At 47.2% G+C, this 11,060-nt stretch overlaps 1 protein-coding gene across 1 annotated transcript in view; it reads left to right on the forward strand.

Moving 5' to 3' along the window:
* TSHZ3 (teashirt zinc finger homeobox 3) overlaps window positions 1–8,012 on the forward strand; it is a 75,440-nt gene extending 67,428 nt beyond the window's left edge. The window contains exon 2 of the mRNA XM_010355781.2: window positions 3,205–8,012. Coding sequence (XP_010354083.1) covers window positions 3,205–6,410 — 3,206 coding nt within the window. The 3' untranslated portion in view covers window positions 6,411–8,012. The remainder of the gene's footprint in view (window positions 1–3,204) is intronic.
* Window positions 8,013–11,060: the final 3,048 nt, after the last annotated feature.

The following is an 11,060-nucleotide window of genomic DNA, read 5'->3' on the forward strand; positions in this document are numbered from 1 at the left end:
GAAATACTTCTCACCTTCAGATCGGAAAAGAAAATGGTCATTTGAACAGGGAGTGAGGCCCACGTCATGACCATGAGGGTGTGCGTTTGTAAGGACCTGGGGTGTGCAGTGAGGCTTCCAGGACCCAGTTCTCCTTGGCACTGGAGCCTTTTAATTCTCCTCTGAGTTGGATCTTGTTCCCACCAGGGAGATTGAGAGGTTGGCCTTTTCTTTCATATCAATTTCCTTCTCAGTCAGCAGACTAATGACATTCTGACCCTGCTGTGTAATTTACAAAGTATATCAGAGCGTGTTGTGGGCCAGCCCAGGACAGGAGCTGGTCACGTCATTCATGGTGCCTGTGTTGGGGAGGAGTGCTCCGGACAGCTTGGGCTGGGTTGGTGCTTGTGCAGTGGGGGTGGGAAAGGCTCTAGCCATGGGGAGACGCATTGCCCCTGGGTGGGAGGTGGGCTGGCAGAGCCCCTGGGTTTCTCTCTCACCTGGTGGCCTTCACTCACAGAGGACTCTTTCATGTCCACTATTGGCTCTGATTCTTCTGGCTACTGGTGTCCTCTCGTAGTGGCTGCTGTGGGGCCATTTCTCTCGCAGACTTAATTTCATGGGAGCTACTGTAATAGGAGCAAAATCCCCAGGGTGTGGGGTTTGTATTGCAGACTGTGGCTCCAGGAGGCATCTTCAGGAAAGAAGGGGCTTTGATATCTTCACCCATCTACACAGACCTGGGCATTTCCTTGAGTCTCAGTGGGAGGGACACCAGCCATGAGATTTCCTCCTCTTTCCCTGTTTACAGTAAAACCGTACTATGGAAACATCATATGCATGCACCCAGTGCACTTCTGCAGACAGTGGGCTGTGTCTAGCTAAACCCAGCCTACCCTGCTCCAGCGGTTCCCCAAGAGGATTATAAGAGAGGTTGCAGACCCACCTGGAATCTCTGACCTCAGTCATATTGCGTGCCCCAGCTCGGGTAACAAGCCATCCTTCGGTTTGCACAAGACTTAGTGAATTGCCAGGATGCAGGACGTTCAGTGCTGAAACCAGGACAGGTCCAGGCAAATTGGGACACTTGGTTATTCTTTGTTGGTTGTTCTTCCTCCAGGACTGCCACCCCATTGGAGTTTTGAGTCCAGATATTTCTAGAATGTGCTGCACGCCGAGGAAGTCTGTTGAGGGTCAGGTGGGGGAGAGTGAGATGTCTTCTTTTCTTTTTCTTTTCGTGTTCTTTTTCCAACACATGCATTCACAGTCTTCACTGTGACTAGCATAGGAACCTCCACTGGTCAGCGCTGTATTTCCTTAAGCATTTGGTCCTGACCCTAGGAACACAGCTTTTGCCATCTTTATTTGTCATCTCAAAGTGCATGGCCTCAAACTTGAGGTTCCTCATAGCACTTCACACTCAGCTGACCACAGCAGGGCACTCTCTTGTGGTCATTTGTAAAGAACACCCACAGCTCCTGGACAAAACTCTTGCTTAGTAGTTGGCAAATGAGCAGAAGTATCCCCTTCCTGCAGCTGATGTGTGTACCTGGGACAGTTCCCATTCAAGTTCACATTACATCAGTGTTGGGATTCCATGTGTCTTGGCTTTGGAATCTTGGCACTCAAAGGAGGGGGCTTAGGAGCAAAAGAATCACACTTGTCCTGGAAGGAATGAGGGGGCCTATCTGTTTGGCTTCAAGGGACTAATTTCACTCTTTTTGTTTGTTTGTTTGTTTGTTTATCGTTATTGTTGGTTTGTTTTCTGATGTGAAATGGAGCAGGGGCAAATCTTTAAAGTTGGTGGAGTCAGTTCCACAAACAAAGCTTCCCTTCCTTTCTTAAGAACTTTTTGTAGAAATCAGCCTTGCAATTCGCACTGCACCATTCCAGCCATCTAACACACTTCCCCACTGGCCTTTTGAAGCAAACAAGTATTTAGAAGCTGACAGGACAAAGTCACTTTATTTCCCCTTTTCCTTTACCTTGAAATTGTTCCTAGCCACAGGACTGGCCACGCCTCACTGTGCAAAAAACTACCCTGATGCAGTATGCAGTGGCAGATCAGTTTAGTAAGGAATAACCCAAATCACTGAATGCAAGAGAATGAAAAAAAAAAAAAAAAATCACCCTGTTGCATTAACACAAGTATTCTCTGGGCTATGCGTCTCTGGACGTGCATCTTCCAGAACCTGCAGGCGCGTGGCCTGCCCTCCACCTGTGTGGGAATGCATGCTGGATTTACATCCCAGTTACATCGCTTCCAGAAAGACAGGATCTCTGTTGGATGCCCATGAAGCTTATACTGAGTAAATATTGACAAAGTAGTCTAAAGAGCAAACACTTTGACATTTGTAAGGTCCACTGGAAGGTCTTGTATATATTTATACAGCAGGAATGAGCACCGAATACCAATTTTCCTGAACTTGTTCTGACATAATTCTGCATGGAGAGTGTGTGTGTGCAGGTGGCTGAGAACGGCTGAGTGTTCACGTGGGGGACAGGGCTGGGGGCTGGGTGGTAGCCGGTCAGGGTATCTCCTCTCAACTGGAACGAACCCACACCTATCCCTGCCAGGAAACTTACCTCTAAGCTTTTCTGAGACCTGCTTTTCCAGAAGGAAGAAAGAAAAAAAAGCCACAAAATCTTGTTTTTCCTTTATTACAATGGACGTACTTTTCTTTTTACTTGGTAAAAATTTTATTGGTGTTTTTATACTTTATATTTATTAAAGATTGAGCCTCAAAAATGTAATGAGTAAAAACTGCTTGCTTAATTTAAATTGTGAATCTGTCTGTTAAGAAATGCATTAGGGGTAGGAGAAGCATAAGACATATTAATTGACAGACAGGAACTGCTGTCTCTGAGGTTGATACAAGTAATTTATTACTTTAGAAATGAATGCCACCTCCAGAATGTGCTTCATTAATTTCAAATTTAGTTTTAATTTCAAGCTGTTGCCCCTTGAGAAGAATAAGGTGGCAAATTATGTTTGAAGAGCAGATTTTTTTTTTTTTTTTTTGCTCCAAAGAAACACCACATTTTAACTATTTAGTTTTACAAATACATGTGCCCATCTGGGTTGCTGTGTTTTCCTGAGAGCCCAGAACATATTCTAGGTAAGATCAACACGTACTAATGCTTTTTTTTTTTCTTTCTCTCCTTCTCCCTCTCTCTCATCATTCCATCCTACCTGTCTCTCTTTCCCACCTGTTATCATGGCAGCCTATGTTTCCGAGGAGTTAAAGGCTGCTGCCCTGGTGGATGAAGGTTTAGACGCAGAGGAGCATACGGCAGATGGAGAGCCCTCAGCCAAGTACATGTGCCCGGAGAAGGAGCTCACCCGGGCCTGCCCCAGCTACCAGAACTCCCCGGCCGCTGAGTTTTCCTGCCACGAAATGGACAGCGAGTCACACATCAGTGAGACCAGTGACCGAATGGCTGACTTTGAAAGCGGCTCCATCAAGAACGAAGAGGAGACCAAGGAGGTCACGGTCCCACTGGAAGACACGACCGTGTCGGATAGCCTGGAGCAGATGAAGGCCGTCTACAACAACTTCCTCTCCAACTCCTACTGGTCCAACCTCAACCTCAATCTGCACCAGCCCTCCTCGGAGAAGAACAATGGCAGCAGCAGCAGCAGCAGTAGCAGCAGCAGCAGCTGTGGCAGCGGGAGCTTCGACTGGCACCAGAGCGCCATGGCTAAGACGCTGCAGCAGGTGTCGCAGAGCCGCATGCTCCCGGAGCCCAGCCTCTTCAGCACCGTGCAGCTATACCGGCAGAGCAGCAAGCTCTACGGCTCCATCTTCACGGGGGCCAGCAAGTTCCGCTGTAAGGACTGCAGCGCCGCCTACGACACCCTGGTGGAGTTGACGGTGCACATGAACGAGACGGGGCATTACCGCGACGACAACCACGAGACCGATAACAACAACCCCAAGCGCTGGTCCAAGCCTCGCAAACGCTCCTTGCTGGAAATGGAAGGGAAGGAAGATGCCCAGAAGGTGCTGAAGTGCATGTACTGTGGCCACTCCTTTGAGTCCCTGCAGGATTTGAGTGTCCATATGATCAAAACAAAACACTACCAAAAAGTGCCTCTGAAGGAACCCGTCACTCCTGTCGCCGCCAAAATCATCCCTGCCGCTCGGAAGAAAGCTTCTCTGGAGCTGGAGCTCCCCAGCTCCCCGGATTCCACAGGTGGAACCCCCAAAGCCACCATCTCAGACACCAACGATGCACTTCAGAAGAACTCCAACCCTTACATCACGCCAAATAACCGGTACGGCCACCAGAACGGGGCCAGCTACGCATGGCACTTTGAGGCCCGGAAGTCCCAGATCCTGAAGTGCATGGAGTGTGGGAGCTCGCACGACACCCTGCAGGAGCTCACGGCCCACATGATGGTCACAGGCCACTTCATCAAGGTCACCAACTCGGCTATGAAAAAGGGGAAGCCCATTGTGGAGACGCCCGTCACGCCTACCATCACAACCCTGCTGGACGAGAAGGTCCAGTCCGTGCCCCTGGCGGCCACCACCTTCACGTCCCCCTCCAATACACCTGCCAGCATCTCCCCAAAACTGAATGTGGAGGTCAAGAAGGAAGTCGACAAGGACAAAGCAGTCACCGACGAGAAACCCAAGCAAAAGGACAAGCCTGGCGAAGAAGAGGAGAAGTGTGACATCTCTTCCAAATACCATTACTTGACTGAAAATGACTTAGAAGAGAGTCCCAAGGGGGGGCTCGATATCCTCAAATCCCTGGAAAACACAGTGACATCCGCAATCAACAAGGCCCAGAACGGCACTCCTAGCTGGGGGGGCTACCCCAGCATCCATGCCGCCTACCAACTTCCCAACATGATGAAGTTGTCCCTGGGCTCGTCGGGGAAGAGCACGCCCCTGAAACCCATGTTTGGCAACAGTGAGATCATCTCCCCGACGAAAAACCAGACCCTGGTCTCTCCACCCAGCAGCCAGACGTCCCCCATGCCCAAGACAAACTTTCATGCCATGGAGGAGCTGGTGAAAAAGGTCACTGAGAAAGTTGCCAAAGTGGAGGAGAAGATGAAGGAGCCGGATGGGAAGCTTTCCCCGCCCAAGCGGGCCACTCCCTCCCCGTGTAGCAGCGAAATCGGGGAGCCCATCAAGATGGAGGCGTCCAGCGACGGGGGCTTCCGAAGCCAGGAGAACAGCCCCAGCCCCCCACGGGATGGGTGCAAGGATGGGAGCCCCCTGGCTGAGCCGGTGGAGAACGGGAAGGAGCTGGTGAAGCCCCTGTCCAGCAGTTTGAGTGGCAGCACGGCCATCATCACCGACCACCCGCCCGAACAGCCTTTTGTTAACCCTTTGAGCGCCCTGCAGTCAGTCATGAACATTCACCTGGGCAAGGCTGCCAAGCCCTCCCTGCCTGCCCTGGACCCCATGAGCATGCTTTTCAAGATGAGCAACAGCCTGGCAGAGAAGGCCGCCGTGGCCACCCCGCCGCCCCTGCAGTCCAAGAAGGCAGACCACCTCGACCGCTATTTCTACCACGTCAACAACGACCAGCCCATAGACTTGACAAAAGGAAAGAGTGACAAAGGCTGCTCCTTGGGTTCAGTGCTTCTGTCACCCACGTCCACAGCCCCGGCAACCTCCTCATCCACGGTGACAACGGCAAAGACATCTGCCGTCGTATCATTCATGTCAAACTCGCCGCTACGCGAGAATGCCTTGTCAGATATATCCGATATGCTGAAGAACTTGACAGAGAGCCACACGTCAAAATCCTCCACTCCTTCCAGCATCTCCGAGAAGTCTGACATTGATGGGGCCACTCTGGAGGAGGCTGAGGAGTCGACGCCTGCCCAGAAGAGGAAGGGCCGCCAGTCAAACTGGAACCCCCAGCACCTCCTGATCCTCCAGGCCCAGTTTGCCGCCAGCCTCCGGCAGACCTCGGAAGGGAAGTACATCATGTCAGACCTGAGCCCCCAGGAGCGGATGCATATCTCCAGGTTCACCGGGCTGTCCATGACCACCATCAGCCACTGGCTGGCCAACGTGAAATACCAGCTTCGAAGGACAGGTGGAACAAAGTTCCTCAAAAACTTGGACACTGGCCACCCCGTCTTCTTTTGTAATGATTGTGCGTCTCAAATCAGGACTCCTTCCACGTACATCAGTCACCTAGAATCACACTTAGGCTTCCGGCTACGGGACTTATCCAAACTGTCCACCGAACAGATTAACAGTCAGATAGCACAAACCAAGTCACCGTCAGAAAAAATGGTGACGTCCTCCCCCGAGGAGGACCTAGGGACCTCCTATCAGTGCAAACTTTGCAATCGGACCTTTGCCAGCAAGCACGCTGTTAAACTTCACCTTAGCAAAACACACGGGAAATCTCCGGAAGACCACCTTCTGTATGTCTCTGAGTTAGAGAAGCAGTAGCATTTGCTTTTGATAGAAAGGACTGCAGTTTGCTTTGAGGGAAACTGTGGAAGGCACCTTCAGGCCCCCTCTGACTTGTTGTTCTTGGCACATGTTCTTATTTTAACTGCAGAGAATCACTCTGGGCTGGACTGTTTTGTATAACTGTACAGTGTTTAATAGAGGTGCATAATCAGCTGTTGTTACTGGTAAAATATGAAGGTTAAAATGCAGTGGTAAGTGTTTGGAACTTTGTGTAAATGGGATTTAGTTGTGAGCATCCTCCCGATGCTTCAAGCTGCATGCATTCACAGACAGTTTAATTAAGCATTTATAACGAAATCAGGCACACTTTTTCCACGAGACTCGAGTGTGCTGGCATTTCTCACCCTTTCATCTTTAGCCCTCTGAGTACTTTGAAGCACTTTTGCATTAATTTGGTTAAAAAATAAAATAAAATAATAATAATGTATGAAGCTCTGTTTTTTAAACTCCTTACCAGCTTAGTTATAATGAATAATATGAACCTCCATTTATGCAGGTCTGCAGGGGTATAACACGCCTTGAAATTTAAAAGAATATTATTTTCACATTGAAACATAGATGTATATATTGTATAGATTTCAGACTCTCTTATGAAAAAAATGTGATTGTGGTTAAATGACCTTTTTCTTGCATTTATAGCAACAGTGTTTTATGCACCTGCTGTGCTCTGGGCATAAGCTGTGCCTATGTATAGTGTATATTTCTTTTTTCTTTTTTTTTTAAGGTCTATGGGTTTTGTTTTTTACATGCAAACATTGTAAATTATACAGAAGATACCACAGATAGCATTTATAAAGTATACAGAAACATTATCTGAAAGCAAAGTATGATAGTTTGTTTTGCTATACAGTACATCTATATTGATAGAGGTTCATGTTTAAATTATACATATTTATTAGCATCGTATTATCATTTGTTTTGAGCAGTCTGAATAAACGAGACCGGGAAAAACATCCCTGGCAGGCATCATAACTATTTTGCACATGATTTTTAAAGGTATTTATTAGAAATCAAAGAACGCTCAAAATAAACTCCGTGCTCAAAGGGTTAAGTCTATTTGAAAAGGTTAAAAAAGAAAAGAACAAAAAAAAAAGAACTTGTACTGTATTTCCTAAACATTGATAAAGCCTTTAAAATGTTTGTACTGTAATACTTTGCTTAAAAGTCATGAGGCATTCTGTGATCCAACCTCTTTCACTTATTTATAAGCCCTCTTGGTTGCTATTCCATATTGTAGGATGCCTTTCTATTTCAATTGGTAACTTTCTGTTTTGTTCTTCCTAATTATTCTCCCAAGATCCCACACTGCAGCTTTATCTTTAGGCTTATGAAAGGTAACCCGTGGTTACCGGCTCTCCAAGTGATTCTGTTCTTCTCCATTTTTGGCAGTTAATTTGCAGAAGTAACTGACAGCTGACACCATATGAGAACCTTTGTATAAAATATTGGCATGTAAACAGCACAGACACCGTAACACACTCTGTGCCCTGTTTGGTTGTTGACAATGAAGCACCATTATGTGACTCTTCATATAACCCTTTTTTCTACGGCAGCATTAAAATTGTCTTTTTGCTATAATTTTGTGTTGCGTTCACAATTATGTCTGAAATGTGCTACGACTAACGAGCACATTAAAATTAAATTGTATGCGATCTGTTTATGACGGAGCTGGTTGCTGCGGCTGCCAGGTGCTGGCAGTCGGAAGCTGTGCGTAAATCAGGGGGAGTTTTAGTGAACTTTGGCGTTTGGAGAGCGGGGAGCACTTACTCAGAGGCAGCTTGAATAGGATCTGCACCGAGAATAAACATTCACAAGAAAGGAAGACATGCCTATAAGGTTAGATGCTCAGTGCAGAAGGGATATTGCCAGACCCCCAGGATCAGAGCTTCCGGTCACACCTGGTGACCTGCAGTGGGGGCTGAGGTTTGATCTCCCTTCTGGATGCTCGAGGGTGAGGGGCCTGCGCTGTCAAGGAGGCTGATGGGAAAGAAAGCTTTGGAAGGGTGACTCCTTCCTGTTGACTCAGGATTTTCAAACAGCGGGAAACAGAACCAGTCGGGTCAGACAGACTTTGGGGTCCCAAGGTTCTCTCTCCTGTGTTAAAACAGCCGCAGATAAGCAGGCAGGGGGGTTGTGGGAGGAGACTGAACCCATCCACCGGGGGAGGGGGAGAGCATTTATATGATAATCACAAGCTTTTATTAGCCCTGGCAAATCATGCCAACAAAACGCTGGGAACATCATGTAAAATTGTAAAATACCTTTATTACTATATTCAAACTACTCTTGCAGTTATGCAGAATCATAGCTCCTAACCTAGAATTATACAAATTAGAGATGTATTACATCCATGTAATACATAAAACACCTCAACTTAAAAAAAAAAAAAACCTATTGTATTAAAAATTTAAATTAAGCCCTTTCAGAGATGTTCGGCAACACGCCTACGGTTTTTCCGCTCATCCCCACCCCTTTTTCTCAAGAGAAGTCCAAATTTTTCTGTCTACTCTATTTTCTCTCGGCATTCCATCTTTCACCAGGTTTTTAGGGAGAAACTCACTACAATTTAAAATGAGTTTTTTTGGCAAATAGAGATTACTGTGCTAGCTAAGCTCTTGCCTTGGGATGTGGGCACACAGGTGGATTTTACAAACAGGCAGGGAAGAAAGCAGATTCCCTTCCTGGTGCAGGGCCTGTGCCAGGCCCCATCTTTTCTGTGGCCAGCCCTGGTTCTTTTCTGGCCCATTCTTTGTCCTGCTGACCTTTACCTGGGAGGAGCTGAAGGACACATACGCTTCCCTCCGGGACCGGCTCCCCACAGAACGCGTCTCGGGACAGAGACATCCTCCCTCCCATGCCTTCTGCATCTTCACATCCTGGAGCCCAGATTTCCACTCTTGAATTTTTCACAGGTTAAATATAGCATCGGTTTATTAGAATCCAAAGTCCTGCATCTAACAGATTAAACTGACAACACTTCCATCACCACCACGGTCCATGTGGCTTGAAGGGAGATGGGATTTGTACGAGTGACGGCGGAACCCCGCTCTTGACAGTTTGGGAGAAGGACTCGACACACTCTGCCCATCTCCTCCTCACCCCACTCCCAGGATCATCTTCTGGGCTTTCCAATTTGGGGGTCGGTGTGAGGATTTACAAGCCAAGGTAGGCTGCAGGTTCTATTGCTCGTTTGACACCTTGGGCGTTTAGCCAGGAAAGGACTGCTCATATTCATGGGGGTCCATGAATTAATTTTACCTCTAGAGAAACATCAGAATTGGGCAGTAGGGCTCTAGGCATGAATGCAAACCTCACTTGGCACAATAACAACCCCGTAAACCAGGCAGCATGGCGGATATGGCTTATTGGGATCTCACCCTACTTGGAAATCCAGGGCCATTTTGTCCTGAGGTTACCAAACCTTTGCCTGGCTAAAGATTGGGCCACTATCCGGAAGAACCTTCCACCCCTAGCCCAGAATGGCCCTGGTTTCCCTGAGATGATACAGGAAGATATAAAGTCTCCCTCCGCGTCTGTTGTAGTTGTGCTCACGTTCTGCGGTTGCTGTTGCGAGAGTGAATGGAGGAAGGCATTGGTCGCCCAAGTCAGGCCTTTAAATGGGTGCAGGGAGGAGGGGGGATGTTACCAAGGGAGGGAGGTTTTAATCACAGGTGCACAGGTGACCCTGACCTCACCCCGCCCAAGTCCCGACTTGCTGCAGTCCTACTGTATATCTTCCGACCATCACATTTACGCAGTATCTTAAAATAACATTTGTGATAAATGTGCAATTTAACTAATTTATGGTGCTATGATGTGCTCAGGGCTACATGCAAGATGAAAATCTTAAATGGAGCTTGAACAGCTCACTTCACAACAAGAAATCAATATGCCACATCTTAGCGATTCGCTGCAGTCAACATTTAGCAAAAATATCAGTGATGTATCTTTAAGTTTTAGGCAGCAAGAATTCTATAATTAACCAAAATCCTTACATGTAAGTTAGAGAGGGTTGGTTATGATGAGGACCCAATCTCCCTGGCATCTCTGTTCTATTTTCATTCTGCAAAAGGAAAAAATACATATATTGATAACCACCAAACAGGCCCTTCTCTGCCCTGCACTCAGACAGAGTGGTATGTCCACAGCCTTCCCAGCTGAGTTCCGGGCAGCAGTCTCCGTGGTCTTCCTCAAGTTCAGACCATTCCAGCTAGGTAGACTTCACTGATCCCCAACCCCTGACCACCTACAGTTCCACAGATGTGGTGACAAAATACTTAGAGAGGTAAAAGGGCCCCCTAAGTCGTCCAGCTCCATCTTGAGGAAGCCGGATTCTGAAGACAGAAACCCGTGAGTGGCAGAGAGACAGGAACTGACAGGAAGCCAGGCTGCATCAAACAAGTCCGGGATGAAAGCGATCATCTTTAGACATTTCCAAGTTATCTAATAAAATTTTTTTAAAAAATAAAGCCAATTATTTTTTTTTTTTTCAAATTCATCTGCCACAGTCTTTTTGAGATTGGAAAATTGCAATCGCATTTCATTCTGTTGACTATTTAGCAGGAAAATAATACACTTTGTATTAGAGGAAGCAATCATATCACTGAAAACATGCAAACTCCAACA

This window comes from Rhinopithecus roxellana, chromosome 12 (genome assembly GCF_007565055.1).
Source record: "Rhinopithecus roxellana isolate Shanxi Qingling chromosome 12, ASM756505v1, whole genome shotgun sequence".
Classification (NCBI taxonomy): domain Eukaryota; kingdom Metazoa; phylum Chordata; class Mammalia; order Primates; family Cercopithecidae; genus Rhinopithecus; species Rhinopithecus roxellana.